Below are 20,338 nucleotides of genomic sequence, written 5' to 3'. Positions count from 1 at the left end.
GGAGAAGCCTGGAGTCCCTACCATCAGCCTGTGCCACTCCTCCCGGTTTCCTCTCTGGAGAATAAGGGTACTTTTTTTTCATGCCTGTTCCAAAAATAAAATGAACAAGAAACAGAGGAATTTGTCAACTGTTAAGTACTGAGCATCAGTGATGGACAGAGTCTGAATGGTCTTTGCTCAAGGTTTGGGGCTCAGACAGCAGTGGGTCTCAGCTGCAGGGTCTCAGAGGTCTGAAGGGCCAGAGAAGAAGATGGTGGCTGGACCTTGGAGTCAGGTGGACTTGAGCTGGGAACAACTCTGGGCTTTCCTGCCCAGACTGAATCAGCTGGGAAGGGAATGGGCAGCAACATGCTGGCCCAAGCAAATTCATGAGATCAGAATAGAGTGTCCTAGCCTCATGAGAATGCTGGTTTGGCCCTTTTCTGGAAGTTCACAGTCACCTTTTCTGTATTCCTGGTCTAGGAAGGCCTGCTCTCTCAGTGAAGCCCCAGTTGCATCCCAGGTGCAGCTCAGGATGGGGCCTCACTCTGTCCTGGGGAATGACTCTTCCTTTCTTATCATTGTGTCGTGAAGTAGAAGAGGCCTGAATGAGGAGCCACCTTACTCCCTGCCCCATCTGGCCCAGCACATCTCCAAGATTCCCCCATGTCGGTACATACTGTAGATTTAAAAGAGGAAGAGAGGAATCACCCCATGCGTCAGTTCCAGGCCCTCAGCTCACATAGCCCTTAGCCACACCAAGTGGATTGGTGGTACCCTATTGTCCCTCAAGCCTGTTCCTGGAGGCTCTCAGTTTATTCTCCACCTCGCTGAAGCATGAACAGCCCTGTCCTGGAAGAGCTTCCTTCATTCACTTAACCACTTTAGTTCTCAAAGCCCTTCCCCAACCCTTAGCTTGTCTGTTCTCTACCACAGCCTAGATGGTTTCATTTTACAGATGGGGAAACAAGGCCCTCAAGAGTTTGGGTAGTGTTGGAGCTGGGAGAGGTCTGTCAGACTCCAAGATCAGGGATTATTCCATATGTCAAGCTTTTCTCACTATCATCAAGGAGTTATTGGGACAGCATGGGAAGGGCAAGAAAGGCAAAGCTTGAACAGACAACACAGCAAGATAGAAACTGAGGAGTTAGACAGTTTCTAACTGGAAGATGGGGACTGGGAAAATGTCTGCCTGGGGGATCAGCCTGGAGAGAACTGCATTTGAGTGGCAGAGACGCAAAGATGTGGAGAAGAGATTCCAGAGGGGGAATGAGCCAGAGCCAGCCCAGATCTAGGAGAAGCCAGGGCACCTTCAAGGAAAAGCTGAGATATTGACCATGAGCTGAAAGGCTTGGTAACGGTGAGGGGTGGCAATCATAGAGGTCCCTGAAGACCAGACTGAGGTCTAACGTTGGATAGAACTGGGGGTCCATCGATGGTGCAATGTCTTCATCCCAAGGACCCTGGACTAAGAACCAGCCTCCTTCATTCATGTTATTCCTTCTACTCTCTCTCTCTGGAAAATCAAGCATCATCACTACCTTGCTGCCCAAGCCAGGAAAAAGTTCCACCTCCTCCACAGGCTCAGCTGTAAAGTCATCTACCTGTACTGTCCTCAGTAGCATCAGGAAGAGCGACAATTCCTGGGTTGAGCTGTGAACTGAAACCAGCCCTTGAGGAATTCTGGCCCAGGTGAGATCAGGCAGGTATCATTACTCACCTGGCTCTGAGGCTATTTATAGGCTCTGTGTCATCCTCAGAAACAGCAGTTTCTCTACCACTAAGCCCAAGGGCTTCTTATCCACTGTGTTAATGGTTTCCATCACCTGGGGATCCCGTAACACCAGCCTTTAGACCTCACAGAGACAAAGAACAGTCAGGTCGTGCTGGGCTCGGAGAGGACGTTCAGGGATTGCAAACTCAGATGTCTATGGGGGCCAGCAGGTGACATACCTGAGTGAAGCATGCTAGATAAGACTCTGGGGAGTGAGGGGAGATGGCACTGTGTCCAAACACCCCAATTAAAGGGGCAGCTGCTGCTCACACCAGCCAATTATTGTATGTGAGACGACGGGTACAGTGTAGCCAAGTCTCTTAATTTTTCAATAAAAGCCGAAAACTTTAGGTTGGTGCAAAACTTTTAGGTTGGTGTAATTGTGGTTTTGGACCGTGAATCTTAAATCATTATAACATGGCTCAAACACATCTTTATTAATCAAAATAGGAACCATTACAATCAACACATTTTTGCCAACGAGAAATAAGTTTGTTTATTCCTAAAAATCCATGCTTCGGGATTTGACGAACTCTTGGAAAGCATTTTCTGAATCCTGCTAGTTGTGGAAGCGTTTTCCCTGCAAAAAGTTGTCGAGATGCTTGAAGAAGAGGTAGTCGGTTGGCGAGAGGTCAGTCAGGTGAATATGGCAGATAAGGCAAAACTTTGTAACCCAATTCGTTCAACTTTTGAAGTGTTGGTGTTGGTTGTGCAACCTGTGGTCAGACATTGTCGTGGAGAAGAATAGGGCCCTTTCTGTTGACCAATGCTGGATGCAGGTGTTGCAGTTTTCGGTGTATCTCATTGATTTGCTGAGCATACATCTCAGATGTAATGATTTTGCTGGGATTCAGAAAGCTGTAGTGGATCAGACCGGCAGCAGACCACCGAACAGTGACCGTGACCTTTTTTTGGTGCAAGTTTGGCTTTGGGAAGAGATTTGGAGCTTCTCGGTCCAACTACTGAGCTGGTCGTCACCGGTTGTTGTATAAAACCCACTTTTCATTGCACGTCATAATCTGATTGAGAAATAGTCCATTGTTGTTGCGTGGAATAAGAGAAGACGACACTTCAAAATAATGATTTTTTAAAATTTGCAGTCAGCTCATGAGGCACACACTTATCGAGCTTTCTCACCTTTCCAATTTGCTTCAAATGACCAGTGACCGCAGAATGGTCGACGTTGAGTTCTTCGGCAACTTCTCGTGTAGTTGTAAGAGCATCAACTTCGCTGATGGCTCTCAGTTGGTCATTGCCAACTTCCGATGACCGGTCACTATGTTCCTCATCTTCAAGACTCTCCTCGCCTTTGCAAAACTTCTTGAACCACCACTGCCCTGTTCGTTCGTTAGCAGTTCCTGGGCCAAATGCGTTGTTGGTGTTGTGAGTTGTCTCTGCTGCTTTATGACCCACATTGAACTCAAATGAAAAAAATCACTCGAATTTGCTTTTTGGCTAACATCATTTCCATAGTCTAAAATAAATAGTAAGTAATAAATCATTAGCAAAAAAACGTAAAGCGAGAAATATGCATTAAAATGATGTATAACATAACCACATATAATTAAGAATGTATTCCAATATCAAACAGCAAATTTCAACAATGCAAAAATCGCAATTCCCTTTGCACCAACCTAATATAAATTTCCCCAATTTTTAAATGTTGGGAACTAATTTTAAAATAAAATTAAACACTGAATGAACCAGAAACAATATATTCACAACCTAGGTGGGGCTTCTGGGCCAGTAGCTTGCAAGCTTTGATCTCCACTGTACATGAGAGAATTGAAGCTCAGAGAGGGACAGGGATTTGCCTGCAGTCACATAGCCAGAAAGTACTGGGACTCTCGTCAAACTCCCGTCGTCACTCTTGCCAGGGCCCTTTTTGCAAGATCCAATGAGCAGACATGTTTTCAGAGCACCTACTATATGCCGGGCCTGAGCTTCAGCCTGGGGATACAGACGGACACAGATAGGGACAGGAAGGCACTCAGCTGAACAGGCCTCTCCCAGGTGGCCCACACGCACCGCAGTGGTGAATGTCATGGTTGTCCTGGGCTGTGAAGTTCCAGGTATCCTGGAGAGCCTTCCAGGAAGGGATACTCATGGGATGGGGTTTTCATGGTTAATCATTGCCAGTATCAGTCACTGGGACATGTGCCTTACGTAGAAGGAGGCCGTGGACTTCATCTCTCTGAGTTCCATTTGAGGGGACTGGAGGTGGGGTCCAGAAGAGCATCTATCATGGGCACCCGGAACAGAGGTTCTTGGGTAAGAGTTCAGAAATCAGCCAGAGCCAGAGCCTGCTAACAGGCCACTGTGATTTCTGCATTCTCTGGGAGTGTCCCCTGTGGCATCACCAGCCTTTACAAAGTCAGTATGACTGCATCAGCTTCCCTCTGCTGGCTTCCAGGAACCACAGTGCAGAGCAGGCTCTGATTAGAGCACAGTGGGAAGCAGGGAGGGGCAGGCAGGGGAAATTTCCTTCAAGTCCCAGGGTGTGGATAGGTACAATGAGGAGAGACAGCCCCCAAGAGGAAGGCCTGGGGAAACCCAGAATCCAGCTGGGTTTTAACAGTCACCCATGTGGGCCACTGGTGGGGCAAAGACCAGGGTAGGGCAAGGCAGGGCAGGGCAGGGCAGGGCTCATGCCCGAGCCACCTGGTTCTTGCACAGCCTACCTGGCCACCAAGTGGAGTGGAAGTTTGCCCTCTGAGTGTACCTGTTGCCCAGTGTGATCTGAGCAGCCTTGGGTGCTGAGGAAGTCTTCCTGAGAAGCTGCAACCAAAGGAAGAGTTTGGAAGGACTGTGGAGGTAGTCCCTGGGGAAGGGGCGAGTGTGAACCAGCACTGTGTCTGGGAAGTGCGGGTTTTGGATTCAGGCAGAACTCAGCTGGAGACCTGGTTTCTCGTTTCATTTGTTCACTCATTTGTTCATTCATTCCACAGCTATTATCTGCGCCCCTGCAGTGTGCTGACACTTGACTAGACACTGGAAATACATTGGTCATTATATTCTCATGGGAAAGACAGACAACAACAATTTACAAAGAAAAGAAAAGAAGAAAGATGATTTCAGACCTTGTATGCGCTCTGTACAGTGAAGCCAAGCGGTGTGCTATAGAGTCACTGGGGTGAGGGTGGCACTTTATGAGTGAGGTCCCTATGGCCTGACCAAGGAGGAAACACGTGGACCAAATCACATGTAGCTGTATGAGCTCAGAGAGGTAACTTTGGGCTTCCTTGAGCCTCAGTTTCCTTATCTGTAAAGAGGGGTTAATGATGCCTATGTCACAGAATTTTTCATCTTAAGGAAAGTGACATGGTGAAGGGCTTTGAACATACTAGGGCCTCCGTGAATGAATGAATGCACACCACCTAACCCAGGCCCACTGAAGAGTCGGTCGTGGTGGGAAGGGTGATTTCAAGTGCATGATATTGTGCCCCATGGACATGAGCCCTAAGGCATGCCTGTGTGGGAGTTTTACGGGTGGTTTTTATTGCTCTTCACCCTTGACTTCCCTTAATAATATAATCATGCCGTCCTTACACCTACTGGTGTGTAATATTTGGAGGCTTCCTTACGTATCATCACAGCCACCAATGTCTTTTGATCCACAAACAGCCTGTGAGGTCAGCTGGGTTGGGCTGTTATCTCATTTGACCCAGGAGGAGGCTGGGGCTCTAAGGAGTGTGGTGGCTAGTAGCCCCAGGCTACACAGAACAACCAGCGTTTAAGCTGGGAATATTGGGTTTGGGCTCTTTGCACTCAATAAAAAGAGTTATAATGGCACCTTTCCCTCCTCCTACCCCTTTGAGGCAGGTGGTCTCTAAGATAGCCCCCTGTGATGCCCTGATAGTCACGGCCTGGCGTAGTCCCCTCGCCAGGAATGTGAGGTGGCCCTAATGAGTTAGGTGCTCATCACCCTGGACCTAGTCCCTCCTAATGAACAGAATATGGCAAAAATGATGGGACGCCACTTCAAGGTTAGGTTACAAAGAGACTGTGGTTCCTGCCTTGGGCTGGGTCTCTCTCTCTCCCCCGTCCCCACCCACCAGCTGCCATATTGTGACACTCAGGCAATCTATGGGGTCCCTGTGTTGAGGTACCAAGGCCTGCCAGCCACTCTGCAAGGGATGTGGACGTGAACCTTCTGTAGCTTGCCCACAGCAGGTGAGCGAGCTCAGAAGGGACCCTGCAGGTCCAGAGGAGCTTTGGGGTGACTGCTGCCCCAGCAGATGGCTTGACTGCAAGTTCCTGAGAGAACTTGAGCCAGAGGTACCAGCTAAACCACGCCCAGACACCTAACCCACAGAAACTGTGAGGTAATAAATGTCTACTATTTTAAGCTCCTCAGTGTTGGGGTCATTTGCTCCGCAGCTATAGATAAGTAATACACGGGCATCCCACCCGCAGACAGAGCCCTTTCAAGGCCAACGACCATCCCATTGCTATACACGCAGCCTGTCACTGATCTGACATTTCAGCTGGCTTGTGTCACTAGCTGTCATTGGCAAAGACCACATGGGCATAGCCAGGAAGAACTGGCCCTGAGAGACAGGGCTGACCAATCTTGGTGAACACATGGAATGGGCTATTTTTGTCTTGTTCCTTTGAAGGTGAATGCATGGAGCCTGAGAGAGGAAAGGAGCTGGTAGGAAATGCTCAGAGGGTCTGAGCTAGAATAGCTGGGGTCTCAGAGGCCTCTGGGAAGGGATGGTACCTCACTCTATGACTCCATACCAGGCTCTGCACTAAGCACTTTGGAGACATCGATCTGATCCTCAGGGGACCCTGCCAAATGGAGATGATCTCTTACAAATGAAGCAATGAAGGCCCAGCAAGGGTAAGCGATTTGTCCAGGGTCACTCTAGTGCGAAGTGGAGACTGAATTCTTCCCAGTTCCCCTGGGCTGTGTGTCTTCCTTCAGGAGCTTGTGGGCTCTGAGCAGAGCCTCTTAGCTGGATTAGGCCAGAGATCATTCTCTTCATGCAGCCTCTTTTCCAGCTAGCCTGACACCGTGCTTGGTGACTTAGATCTTCAATCCCATTTAATCCTTGTGGTAACCCTGCAGGGGAGAGGCTGTGGACCCCATGTCATGGATGATGGTTCTGACGCTGAGAGGGAGCCCATGACTTGCCCAGAGCGACACAGATACCAGGTGGCAGAACTGGATTTGAACCCAGGTCTGGCTGACTCCCAAGCCTGCACTGCCCCCACCCCACTCTGGTTGGGCCTTCTTGCCCTAGAGAATCTACCATTGGCTTCCAGCCCTGCAGGGATGGCATCCACTAGTACAGGTGAGCAGCATATAAACACTGAGTTTATTTACACAATTCCTGCCCTGAGTCAATAAGAAAAGGATCTGGTGGGCAGGACTCAAGAGGTTCTCAAGCACAGCCCAGTTAGCCTTTGTTTGTGCCCCATCCCCACCTCTGTTGACCAGTACAAATTGGCATCATTATCCTAAAGAGAGGCTTCCACTGCCAGGCTCCCCAGGAGTGGGGCTTGAGCCTCTGCCAAGACTAAAATGTTACTTGGGCAGAACTTATCTAAGCTCTGTGGTTGCAAGGAGGCAAACAACCTGCCAGTCTGCAGTCTCTTTTCCCTTTTTTGATCTGTTTTTCCTGTTGACCCATGTAATTTTCTTGAATCTGTTGGCTTGACCCTCTTCTTGTCTACTTACCAACACTTATACCTCTCCCTCTTGCATTAGAATAAATCCCTTTTTAATTGACATTGCCTACCTTCTAATTGATGTTGCCCACCATTGATGGCGAGTGTTTGTGTTTTAATTAAAATAAGCACTACAGTCTTAGATGCGTGATAACAATAAGGAAAATAGCTGTCATTCATCACACACTTAATCAACTGCCTGTGGGAAGAATTTACAACCTTATTTCTTAATCCTCATATGGCCGTAAGAACAGGTACTAGTGTTAGCTGCTCTGTATAAATGAGGTCTCCAAAGCTGACAGACGTTATGTAAGCTGCCCAAGGTACCACGGGCCTTCCCTTGCATTAAGTGGCCAAGCAGCCTGTATTTGGCCTGACTCTGCCTTATCCCAGAACTTGGCTCCTCTATCACTACTGTTGCTGAATTTTAGTACAAAAGGTCAGCAGGTCCAGATCAGGCTGGGAGAGCCCTCAATTTATGTAACAAAGATCTGAGCTTTTAGGTGAGCAGAGGCTCAGAAAATTGATCGACTCACAGGCTGCATTCCAAAGACAGCGTGTCCATGTCACAGGCCCTGATGCCGGGCTAGTCTGAGTGCATCAGGAAATCACCACAGTGGCCGCAGACGCCCATGGATGAGCCCAGCAAATTCAGCAGAAGGTGCAACCCAAAAGGGGAGCAGAAGACCCTGTGATTCAAGGGTGTATGGAGCCAGTCTAACAATTCTGTTCACTGGTGGGGTGGGGGGGACAGGATACCATTTCCAGGGTGATGGGGACTGTCATGGTTAGAACACAGTCAGGCTCTATAGGCCCAAAGCAGAACCAGCAGGGAGCCAGATTTGGGCTTATAAGAAAGCTTTTTATCAATCACTGCTCTCATCTAACAATGCTTTGAAGTAGTAAGCTCCCCTGACTGGAGGTGTATGAGAAACACCAAGCAGAGATGCCATAGAGAAGCTTCCTACTTGGGGGTGGGGGGTGGGTGGGTGATGGGTCCAACTGACTCACGAGGTTCCTTCCGATTCTGAGACTTTCTGATTTAATCCCTTAGGTACAGGCAGCTTGTGGGAGCAAGAAGAGCAGAGCACAACCTCAAAGGCATTTATTGGCATATTGGTGAGTGAAATGCAACATGAAATTATAACAGTCAGAAGAGAACACTGTTATATGGTTCCTGGTTTCAAAATGGTTGGAAATATAGAAGCAAATGGAAGGAACTGTAAAGAAAAATATGGCACTCCTTGGTGACATACATATGTTAAACATCTGCTCTTCAGAAGGCACCATGGCACAACTGCAGAACAGTAACCTATATTTCTTTCCCAGGTATTTCTTGCTGCCCTTTCCCCCCATGCTTTGGGGCAGGTGGGTTTCAGAAATAACGGCCAAGAAGTCAGTACTTGGCTGTGAGGTTTCCAGAACACCCTGAGGACACAGCCATTTGGTTTGGAAAATATGCATAATGGCTCAGCCAGTCTTCTCGTCCAGCCTCCACCGTCATCCACCCTGATTGACTTAGGACCCCTAGGGTTGGAGGAAAAAGCTTGTGGAGGGGAAGCAAGTAAGTGAAGCTCCCCAGAGGAATATGAGAACTTATGGATGAATCGAGGAATCTGAAAGCAGGGGCATCCTGAGCTGTGTTTCTGAGTAGAGCCCAAGAAAGGAGTAAGAAACCAGTGCATGGTGTGCCTCAGCAAATGGGCCTCCAAATCCTCTCCTAGCCGTGGTGTGGCATAGGCAGCAATGGACTGATTTCCCTGGGGGAGGGGCAAGAGGGCCCAGGGTGACACCTGACCAGTAAGCCTGAAGACCTGGAGGCATTGTGGCTGGACGAGATCATGCTAGGGCATGGTCGATAGCCAGATAGAAATGAGGCTCTCAGTACACACCAGGGGTTGACAAGGACAGCTCTGACGGATGCCCCCGCTCCACTATCCTGGCACCCCTTAGCCCGCAGGGACTTAGAGGCAACGGTGGGAGAAAGGACAGGAGAAGGGTCTTCCCCAAAATTACTCAAATGGTTTCCACCGTTTGGCCAAAATGGGAGCTTGTAAAAGGAATTAAAGTTAGTTATAGAGAAGTAAATTTAGCTGTGCTTCTTGCCTACTTGTATTTGTGGGCCAGAATTCATGTCCGTTACATAATTAAGGAGCTTTCAACCAACCCAGAAAAATACCTGTGATGTATGTGCAACATCAGTATTAAAATGGTTCATGAAAATCAACCAGAACAATGTTAACACCGCAATAGAAAATGATTAGGCAGTTCACAAAATGCAAAATATAAAGGCCAGTCATCATAAGAAAAAGAAAGTTCAAACTCACTGGAAATGATGGAAGAAATGTCCATAAAAGATGTGGGATATCATTTCAGCACCATCAGCTTTGTGCATTGGTCCATCAATTACGCCCAAATGCCGCATGCTTTTTCATCATCCTCCACTGGGGTCCACACCTCCTTTCCTGACTGCCCCAGCGTGGAAGCTGTGAGAAAGCATAGCTCAGATCTCTGCCTGCAAGGAGTTGGCACAAGGCACTGTGCTCTGAAATCAATCATCACGTTTGCCCCGAACCACATTCCCAGCCAATGACTGAGTGTGACAGGAGTGCTAAGGCACCCGCCCCTCCCCACTAGGAGAGGTGGACCCCTCTGATGGCTGATTTTGGCTAGAGGACTCCCCAAAGGGCTGTGCAAGAGGTTTCCATCCAACCAACTGTCCTCCTTCCCTCCCTCCTTCTTTTCCTCCCTCTTTTCTTCCCTCTCTCCTTCAGTCAAGGTCAGACTTGACTGACAGTCTGACAGCCCTCTCAGCCTCCCGCTTCTCCCACTCCATTTCCTTTCTCAGGTATTTCTCTTAATACGTATCTTTCACATCTGTTCCTGTCTTAGCATTTGCTTTCTGAAGACATCCAAGTAACCCCTGACCATGGCTCCTCTCCATAGACTGGGCTATTACCGTGTGGGTCCACGCTGCCAGATTGTAGCGTCCTCCCTCCCTGAACAATGCTGGTGTTCTGTGCTTTTGCAGTATAATGCAGGCTACCCAGTCTACCCAGACCTCACCAGGGGGGCCAGAGAAAGAAGATTCTACTATTGATGATATCTCAGATTCTACTCTACCTGCTGGCCAGATTCTGAGACCCACAATAATTGCATTTCCCCCAAGCCTCTCCTACCCCACCCCAGGAGGTTTTACATGTACCCCCAAGCTGGTCTGCTCCTGCTCAAGGCTGTCCCTGCTCTGCTGGGTGGCCCCATCAATGGGTCAGGGAGACCTCCCTCTCACTTGTTGGGGGTCTTGTAGTAGTTTGCTAGCGTTGCCGTAACTGCCAAGGCTGAGTACTGCAAACCGAGGGGCTTCAACAACAGAAATTCATCCCACAGGTCTGGAGGCCAGAAGAATCAGGAAGTCAGCAGGGCTGGTTCTTTCTGAGGGCTCTGAGGAAAGGATCTGATCCGAGCCCCTCTCCTTAGCTTGTCGAGGAATGTCTCCTCCCTGTGTCTCTTCACAATGGCTCCCCTGTCTGTCCTGTGTCTAAATTTTCCTTTTATGAAGATACTAGTCATATTGGGTTAAGGTTCACCCCAATGACCTGATCTTAACTAATTACAACAGCAATGACCATATTTCAAAATAAGGTCATCTTCTGAGGTACGGGGGGTTGACTTCACATATGAATTCTGAGGGGACACAATTCAATCCACATAACATGGCCTCATGGCAGGTTTACTTGGGCCTCAATGTCTTACAAAGGTTTTAGTGAAATAGCTCTCTCCTCTCTTTCCTTTATGCACTTACAGCCTCCTAAACCCCTATAAGACTCAGTCATGAGCCCGCTAGAGGCAAGATAGGGGACCAGTCCCATTTACAGATGCTAGAATGAATTCAGAATTGTCCTTCTCTCTGATGACAGGTTTCTTACTGGACCAAGCTGGCCCCAGTCCCTACCCAGGAGGTTCTCCAGCCTCCTATGAGGAGGACTTCAGTAGGTCAGGCCGACCAGTTCACCAGACAGCCCCAGACATAGTCAAACCCCATGTAGATGCCAGCTGGGAACCCGGTTCAGAGCTCAGTTTTACACACGTAGACCTGGATGTAGCCTGCGTATGGACGTCTGCTTTCAATCTCAGGAGCTGTTACGAGATGATATCTGAAGGCACTTCTCACTAGGCACTCAATGCATAGCAGTTATCACCGTCCTCATTTCCAGTACTGTTGTTACTTGGTGATGTCCTCGGTGATAGGTAACAGGTTTCCTTTGCTTCTCTCCCCTATTTTGCATAGAACATGTGGATGCTCACCGGCTCAACTTGAAGACTTCTAGTCTGGAAACTTTCAGAGCATCTGGGGTCCCATTGAGCGATGAGGGGCACAGTGAGGGGGTCACTCAGGACCTGGAGACCTTGCACGCTTCTCTGACTTGAGGACTCAGGCCATTATTAGAGACTCACAAAGGGAATTTGGCCTCTGTTGGTGTCTGTTCTGGAGAAACACCCACATGAGCCTGGAATGTTCTGGGCTGTGATTTCACCAACAGGAGAAACTTCCTGGGGGCTCTGCCTTTGAAAGTTCAAGGTTTCCGGGCTGCATGTTCTGTGGGCAGTTTCCCAGATGCCAGCTGAGTTATTAGCACGCACATTCTTCACATCCTCACCTCCTCTCATCCCTCAGCTCACTGGCTTTCACCTCCTTACCCCACTCATACTTTTCTCCTCCGGTCATCCTTGCAGCTGCTGGCTCCCTTCAATATAGTCTCATCGAATCTGCTCTCTTGGACAGTAGGCTGTCCTGGTGTCCCACTGACTTCTCCAACCGCCCCTTCTCACTGCCTTGTCGTCCTACCTCCACTTGCCCAGCCCTTTTGTGTGGATTTCCCAGGGCTTTATCTTTTGTCTGGTCTCTTCTCTGTCCATGCTTTCACCCAGTCCCAGGACTCGGAACTCTCCTTCTCAGCTTCTCAACTTCTCAAGCTTAGGGCTCCCAACTCTTCAGGCACTTGAGGAGCAGTATCAGAGGGGACTTGGGATGGGGCAGTGATGGAGGAAATCCAGCCAGGCTGAGCATCTCTGGATGGGCAGATATGTAAGAGTCTAAACCATCAGCTGGCATCTGAGAAGGCCTGCAGGAGTGGAAGTCCCGACCGATCTGCAGTAGGGTCTTGCAGAAGACTTGATTGGAGTCTCCACTGGCAGATGACGGTCATCCATAACAGGGTTTCTGACAGATGCCTGGGGCCAGGGCCAGGGTCGGACTCCAGGGAGAGTGAGGCAGGTTTCCAGCCTAACAGCCTAAATGGCCCAGAACAGTTAGGACATAGAGCTAGAACACACAGAAGGCTGAGGGACCAGGCATGGTCCAAATGTGAGAGCATCTCCTAGAGTTTGTGGGGCTAAGCTCCCAGTGATTCCCTGCTGTGGCAGTTGTAAAACATGCCCACAATTGCATTGTGATTCCTGACGTTAAGAGGAGGAATCATTTCCCGTTCTCTTGAATCTGGGCTGGCCTCAGTAACTCACTTCTAACCAGTAGAATGTGGCAGAAGTAGAGTGGCAGGTCCTCCTATTGTAGACCATAAAGGTAATGTGGCTTCCCCTGACTCCTCTTGACACCCAGCTGTCATGCTGTAAGGAAACCCAGGCCACATGGAGAGGCCACAGGAAGGCGCTCCAGCAGACAGCCCCTGATGAGGTCCCACCTGCCAGACCTGTGCATGAGGAAGCCTCTGAGAGGACTCCAGCCCCAACCACCATCTGCCTGCCACCACCATACAGCCCTGAGTAAGAACCGCCCAGCTGAGCCTAGCCAGCTAGGAATCATGAGAGATGATAGTAATAAATGATTGCCACTATTTCACACCACTAGCTTTACGGGCGGCGGGGGGGGTGTGGGTAGTTAGGCAGCTAGAGTTCAACAGAATACCTGGTGGGAATATGTGGTGGACACCTGACAGAGCTGACAGGAGCGCTAGTCATGTAGCTCCCTGGGGGGCTTACAGGATTTTCAGGTACCATGGCCCAGTGAGGCCATTATCCTTCCTGCCCCTTCCCCGCTCCTTCCAGATGTCAGACAAGAGCACCGCCATCCACCCAGGGACCCCAGCTACCAACCAGCTGTCACCTTTCATTCTTCCCTCTCCCTGACCTGTCCCGTCTAATTTGCCCCCATTCATCCATTCATTAACAAACCTTTAGGGAGCACCCATTCTGTGTCAAGCTTTGCACTAGCTTTGCGCACATGCTGGAGAGCAAGACTGACCTAGTCCCAGTCCCCAGGAAGCTTTTGGTAAAGCAAATTATTCATGACAAGTGGAGCAAATGCTAAAATTTTAATACCTGTGTGCATTAATTAATCTAAGCACAGAGCTGAGTGTTTCACATTCATTCAGTCATTGTAATAAACCCACGAGGAAGAGATTATTAACTCTGGAGATCATTCGCTTCATTTTTCAGATGAGGAAACCAGAGCACAGAGAGACTGAGTGGGGTCCCTGAGGTTACGTGTTAGCAAGCGGAAGCGCTGAGATGCAGTTTCTTTCCAATCCACACCCTCTCCCTCCCTTCTACTGCGGCTGAGGTCTCATGGGTCCTCTGAGACAGACGTTTCCTGGGGAAGACGTTCCGGTAAGGAGACAGAGCAGGGAGAGTCCCAGACTTCCATGCGCATCTGCCCAAGCTTGGGCCTACCCAGTGGAAGCTCCGGACCACAGGTGGCTGTTAAAGGAGCCCCACTGGGCTCCAATGACCAGGCCTTCCTATCCCCACGGTGCGCAGTTGCTGGGACTGCCCAGAGGAGGTGGCCTCCTAGTTCACTCCACTCCTTGCGACTAAATACAGATTCTCCATGAAGGGAGAGCCCTGGGCCCCCCACCCCATGGCTGCCACCTGCATTATCAAGACTGCCACACTTTGGTCCATCAGTCCAAACTGCCTGGACTGATCATTCTAAAATACATCTCTCCGCTGTGAAATCCCCTGCTAATTCCCATCTCCTACAGGATAAGGAGAAAATTCCTGAGTTGGCCATCAAGGGCTCTACCCTTCCACCTGACACCCTCCACGGCAGCACCAACCACTGCAGGGACACAGGCTCTGGACTCACACCTGTGCCCATGCTGACTACCTGGGAGTCACTTTACGTTGCTCTTCTTCGCATCTCCTCTAAAGGTTGCTCCGGGGTCCAAGGAAATGCTGTAAGTAAAGCACTTAGTGCCATGCCTGGCACAGAGAAAGGGCAAAAATTCTCTTTTCACCGCAGACCTGCGTCTCAGCCCAGCCACAGAGCTCACGAGGGGCTGGCTTCAGGCCAGGGGGTCTCTGTCTCTCCTAATCTCTGGGAGGAGAGTGAGCAGAGGGGTTGCTCTCAGGCTCTCTTTGCCTGTTGAGGGACCAGAGGGGCAGGTCCAGTCACTCCTGGCAGGAGTGGATGTGGTCTCCTGATCCAGACCTGGCAGGGTCACTGTTTGAGGGACCAAGCTTGGGCAGAGAGGTGAGGGAGGAGAGGGAGAGGGAAGAATCTCTGTGACTGGTGTGGGTCTGGTGAAGGTTTCCTTACCTGCCCTTGATCCCTGCTCCAGTCCTATTGGGCACTGTGGTTGGACTGACTGCTGCTCAGTAATTGGCCCTTCCCCCACCCTGTAGGACTCTGTGTAGGAGGCCTTGTTTGTGGAGGGCCCTGGTCCCGCCTGGCGCCAGTCTGGCTTGCTCAGTGAGGCCCCTTCTCAGGGGTGTCCCCACAAGCCACCTCCTCCAACAAAGGGCCAGTGTCCTCCGGAGGGCAGGTGCTGTGTAAGCAGGATGGCAGCCAGGCCTGCCAGGGTTTCTGGGCGGTCAGATCACAGAGAATTGACCAGGGCCTGCTGGTTGGGGCCAGGGCCACCAGGGTCTCCGTTTGTTTTTGTTGGTTTTTAGCCAGTGTCCCCAGGAAGAGGTCAGGGGAGGGAGGCAGGCAGAGGCTCAGACTGGGAACTGAGGCATACTGGGGGTACCCAAAGAATGTATACACATGACTTGCATTCATCTTTTGTTATCAGTATATATTGAATATTACAATGTTAATACAGTTTTTTCCTTTCTTGGAATGTGCATACATTTTTTTTTGGCACCTTCTGTATTTGCCAAGTCAGTGGCTAGAGGCTAGGTGAGGGCCTCCCAGAAGGGGTACAGCCTCTCTACCCTCCCCACTGCTAGCCCCAGGCCTCACCTCAAGCCCTAGGCCCTAGATAGACCTAAGGCCCGGCAACAGAGAGCTAGAGTCCATTCCCTTCAGCCTGGAAGGAGACCACACTTCTGCTTGTGCCTCCACCCCCACCCCAACCCCCATTTCCCTGTTGGCCAGTGTTACCTGATTGTTGAAACTCCTGCTCAGACCCACTGCCTTCCTCTCAGCTTCCAGATTGGGCCACCTACTGATCCCAAAAGCCCAGCCTTCAAACATCCACTGATGGCCAGTCAACCCTGAGGGAGGTGACCCCTGCCCCCACTGAAGAATACTTCTCTGAGAACAAGTGGGATTGAAGCCAGTGGTGGACCAGGGCTGTTGACCATCTCAGGCTGTATCATTAAAGGCCAAGTATCTAAAATGAGGGAGGTGAGAATCACCTTTGCTGTTTGTAGCTCAGACTTGCGGCAGTGAGACTATCTACAAATATTAGAAGGAGTGTCACAGACGAAGAACAAATGAATGGAAGTTTCAGAGAGTAATGAATGAAAGCTACAGGTTGAGGACAGAAATCAGGACAGCATAAGGATAGAAATCTATCAAGAATTTTGTGTATGATGTACTTTTCCCACCGATCATAAGCTCCTTGGGGGTCTTGTTCATCTCAATATCTCTGCTCAGTTTCTTACTACCTGTCGTCATCACTAAGCTCAGGGTGTTGGAAATAAATACTGGCTAGCTCATTGGGTAGATGGATGGATGAATGCGGTGGCAGAGGACGGATGGGGGGTGAGTGCATGGATGGAGGGTTAGGTGGTTGGGCAAACTCATAAATAGCTGACTTTATGTTCAGGGCTGGGTGAGTAAATAACTGTTGAACCCTGCACCGGAAGGAGGCCAGAGTGGAAGCCAGCATGTCTCTTACCAGCACAAAGCCTAGCTTCTCAAAGATTTCTTACAGAGGCACGAGGCACTAAACATAAGAGAAAAGATGGGTAACTTAAACTTCACTACATAGCACTAATAACTTCTGCTTGTCAAAGGACATCATTAAGAAATTGAAATAAAGAAGTGAAGCCACAAAACAAGAGAAAATATTCATAGTACCTATATATGACAAAAGTTCATTTCTGGTACATATACAGAGTTTCTCTAAATCAACACGAGAAGACAAACAGCCCAGTAAACAGTGATCAAAAGACTTGAATAGGCATTTCACACACACACAAAGGGAGGTGGGTATCCAAACGACCCATAGCATATGAAAAGACACCCAGCATTGTTAGTCATCTGGGGAAAGCCAATTAAAGCCCGACGAGATACCATCACACAGCCAGTAGAACAGCTAGAAATAAAAAGGGTTGGTGAGGATGTGATGTAGCTAGAACTTCATGTGCCATGACTGGGAGTGTAAATTTGTGCGATCATTTTTGAAAGCCGTTCGGCAGTTATCTAGTAAAGCTAAAGGTATGCTTACCTGTGACCCAGAAATTCCACTCTTTCGGCATATAGCCAAGAGAAATGAATATGAACATCTACATTTTATATGGATGTTCATAAAAATCCCCAACGGGAAACAACCCAGTGTGCGTGAACAGTACGTGCAATGTGGTGCATCCATGCAAAGGAATACCACTCAGCCATGAAAAAGAACAAACTGCTTCCATAATGTGGGTGAATCTCACAGACATTATATTGAATGCCCCCCCCAAAAAAAGAAAAAGCGAGAGTGTATACTGTATTGTTCCATCTATAAGAAAGGCAAGAATCGATAAAACTAATCTATGGTGAGAGAAGTCAGAATGGTGATGACTTTTGGGGGTGGGATTGCTGGGAAAGGGGGTATAAGGCCAGGGCCATGCCTCCGCCCCACAGGCAGCAAGCACATCTGGAAAGCCTGAAGGCTCCAGTCTGCTGACTTCACAGAGCTGAAGTCATCTGTGCTTCTTCTCCCATGAGTCAGGGAGCATCAGAAGGTGTTGACACAGATGACAGCTAGTGAGGCCTCCCGTCAGGCCCTTCACACAACCAGAAGTAGAGCACAGCAAGCACAGCACATAGGAAGCTGCCAGGCAGGAAGCTCACAGGATGGAGTGGAACAAGTTAACCCATGACAGGTGCTAACCCATGACAGGTGCAGAGAAAGGAACCTTTGAGTCACACACCTCATCCTTCTCCCACTGTCCCCACTCCTGCCAATGAGGAGTGTGTTCTCCACCCTGCCCTCTTCACATCCTCAGCGTCCCTCTCATCCACCCTCCCTCCTCATTCTTTGGCCCCTGCCTTAGGTCCAGGCCACAGCCCCCCACCTTAGAGACTGCAGGAGGCCCCTCCATGTGCTCTAGCCTGAGCCCCTCAGTCCAATTTCCTCAGTGCTTCCAAGAGGAGCTACTCCCACACTGACTTTCAAGTAAAATTTACACTCAATAAAATGCACAGATCTTAACAGTAGAGTTTGAAGAATTTTGACAAATGTATATCCCTCTGCAACCAGCACCCCAATCAAGATACAAAACATTCCTACCAACCAGAAAAGTTCCCTTGTACCCCCTTCCACTCACCCACCTTGCATAAAAGTAACTTCTGTTCTGTCTTCTATCCCCACAGATTAGTTTTGTAGGTTCTTGAATTTCACATAAAATGGAATTTCACAGTAATTACACTTTATGTTTGGCTTCTTTCACTGACATAATGTTTTTGACCCTCATCCATCCTTTGTAACTTATTAGATAAGATTCTATTTTATGAACTTAACTCAATTTGTTTATTCCCCTGTTGATGGACAGGTAGACTGTTTCCAGTTTTTACAATTATTGAAAAATGCCACAAGTGTTTGTGTGGTCATATATTTTCATTTCTCTTGAGGAAATACCCACAAGTTGAGTTGCTATGGTATGTAGTAAATATGTAGTAAATATATAGTGAATAAGTGTTTATCTTTAGGAAAGTTTTATTGCCAAACTTTTCCCAAAGTGGTTGTACTATTACAGATCCTCACCAGTAAAGTATGAGAGTTCTGGTTGCTCCACATCCATGCCGACATTTGATGTTGTCAGTCTTGTTCATTTTAGCCACCAGAGGATCTTTCTAAAAACCACATCTAAAAAATTAATGTCCATCAACTGATAAATGGACAAACACAATGCAGTAAATCCATACAGTGGGATATTATTTGGTAATAAAAACAAGTAAGTATCCAGACACGCGGCCACACAGTGAACCTTGGAAACATTCTGCTAAAAGAAGCCAGTCACAAGCGGGTCCTAGTCTTATCAGGGTGCTCACGTGCTACGATGCTCTCCTATAACTATCTAATCACTATGTTGTACACCTGAAACTAATGTAGTCTGTATCTCAACTGTAATTGAAAAATAAATTTTAAAAATTAAAAAACAATAAACAAAAAAAAAACCTTCCATTTAGTACAACCCCTTGGAGCACTGTTTCAGTTGCTAAATGGGATGATGCCCAATTTAGGAATCCTTAATAAAGTCAATTAGATCTTCAAAATAAAAAAAGAAATAGAAAAGAAAAAGAAGACAGTCAAAAATGACTATATATTATATTATATAATTTCATTTGTATGCAATGTCCTGAATAAGCAAATCTATACAGACAGAAAGTATATTAGTGCCCACCCTGGGCAGAGGGGATGGAAGGTTAAGGAACGATAGTTAATGGGCATGGGATTTCTTTTGGGGGTAATGAAAATGTTCCAAAACTGATTGTGGCGACTCACAACTCTGTGAATATACTAAAAGCCTTTGAATTGTACACTTTGAATGGGGAGATGATATGGTCTGTGAATTCCATCTCTATAAAGCTGTTTGAAAAACCTCACCATGTTGGGGCGGCCAGATGGCTCAGTTGGTTAGAGCATGAGCTCTGAACAGCAGGGTTGCTAGTTCGATTCCCACATGGGCCAGTGAGCTGTGTCCTCCACAACTAGATTGAAGATAGTGAGCTGCCTTTGAGCTTCCGGAGGAGCGGCCAGATGGCTCAGTTGGTTAGAGCTCAGGCTCTCAACAACATGGTTGCCGGTTGAATTTGGGCATGGACTGCGCCCCCTGCAATTAAGATTGAAAATGGCAACCAGACTTGGAGCTGAGCTGCGCCCTCCACAACTAGATTGAAGGACAATGACTTGGAGTTGATGGGCCCTGGAGAACCACACACTGTCCCCCAATATTCCCCAATAAAAATTTAAAACAAACGAACAAAAAAACCCCAAAACAAAACCCACCAATGTTTAATTAGCCAGAGAACCCCTGTAGCTCCCCTGTGTCTTCAAGGTAAAGACCCAGATTCTCAGACCTAGATTTGTCCATACCATCACCCTCTTCTACAAGCAAGAAATTCGCAAGAGATTTGGCCTTTTCAGATGAGCTGTATACCAGCATGCCTTTGAGTGTGTGCACATATTGTTTCTTCTTCTATGTTTTCCCACTTCATTCTGACTCATTCTTTGTGGTCCAGCTCACCTGACAGCCTTCTCTTAACCCTCTTCTGTTCATTCATTCATGCGACAAGTCATTATTAGGCATCTGATGCACACCAGTGGGCACCTGTTCTAGGCACTGGGGATATACCAGCAAAAAACCCAGAGCACAGCCCTCATGGAGATGTGACTGTCTGCACAAACAAATGCTAGCGGAGCACTTAGTAAATGTGATGGCTATGTCTCCACCCCTGCCCTGCCCAGCGCTGTTTCACCACTAACCCCTTCAGACTTTCAAAAGTCAATGGTG

At 48.4% G+C, this 20,338-nt stretch overlaps 1 protein-coding gene and 1 long non-coding RNA gene across 3 annotated transcripts; one reads left to right on the top strand and one right to left on the bottom strand.

Annotated features, from left to right (window-relative positions):
• Positions 1–2,174: 2,174 nt before the first annotated feature.
• LOC141572947 (uncharacterized) lies at positions 2,175–15,257 on the bottom strand. Its single transcript, XR_012498536.2, has 3 exons — positions 14,985–15,257; positions 9,757–9,915; positions 2,175–3,227 (listed from the first exon to the last, which is right to left on the bottom strand). It is a non-coding gene; the product is annotated as an uncharacterized LOC141572947 (long non-coding RNA).
• On the top strand, positions 6,283–19,375 carry LOC148755194 (uncharacterized). Of its 2 annotated transcripts, XR_016018930.1 has the most exons (6): positions 6,283–6,599; positions 6,828–7,053; positions 8,484–8,548; positions 13,883–14,053; positions 14,428–14,622; positions 15,818–19,374. XR_016018930.1 is itself a non-coding variant. In XM_088792091.1 (5 exons), the coding sequence occupies exons 2-5, from the start codon at positions 6,852–6,854 to the stop codon at positions 15,839–15,841; spliced, it is 486 nt and encodes a 161-aa protein (XP_088648217.1). In that variant the 5' UTR covers positions 6,283–6,599; positions 6,828–6,851; the 3' UTR covers positions 15,842–19,375. The 2 variants fall into 2 exon arrangements, 1 of the variants encoding a protein (XP_088648217.1); XM_088792091.1 differs by lacking the exon at positions 13,883–14,053 and having other exon boundaries at positions 15,818–19,375.
• Positions 19,376–20,338: the final 963 nt, after the last annotated feature.

This window comes from Rhinolophus sinicus, chromosome 15 (assembly GCF_057876585.1).
Source record: "Rhinolophus sinicus isolate RSI-liver-muscle chromosome 15, RSI-T2T, whole genome shotgun sequence".
In the NCBI taxonomy this organism is placed as follows: Eukaryota; Metazoa; Chordata; class Mammalia; order Chiroptera; family Rhinolophidae; genus Rhinolophus; species Rhinolophus sinicus.
Note: the sequence above shows the minus strand (reverse complement) of the source record. Positions and strands in the feature narration are given on the sequence as shown.

Excerpts from the sequence above, each read along its gene's own strand:
- LOC148755194 (XM_088792091.1), top strand. The coding sequence starts at position 6,852 with ATGGATGATGGTTCTGACGCTGAGAGGGAGCCCATGACTTGCCCAGAG. Across the intron at positions 8,549-14,427 it reads AGGCATTTATTGGCATATTG|GATAAGGAGAAAATTCCTGA; the intron begins GTGAGTGAAATG and ends CATCTCCTACAG. Across the intron at positions 14,623-15,817 it reads CCGGGGTCCAAGGAAATGCT|CTTCCAGATTGGGCCACCTA; the intron begins GTAAGTAAAGCA and ends CCTTCCTCTCAG.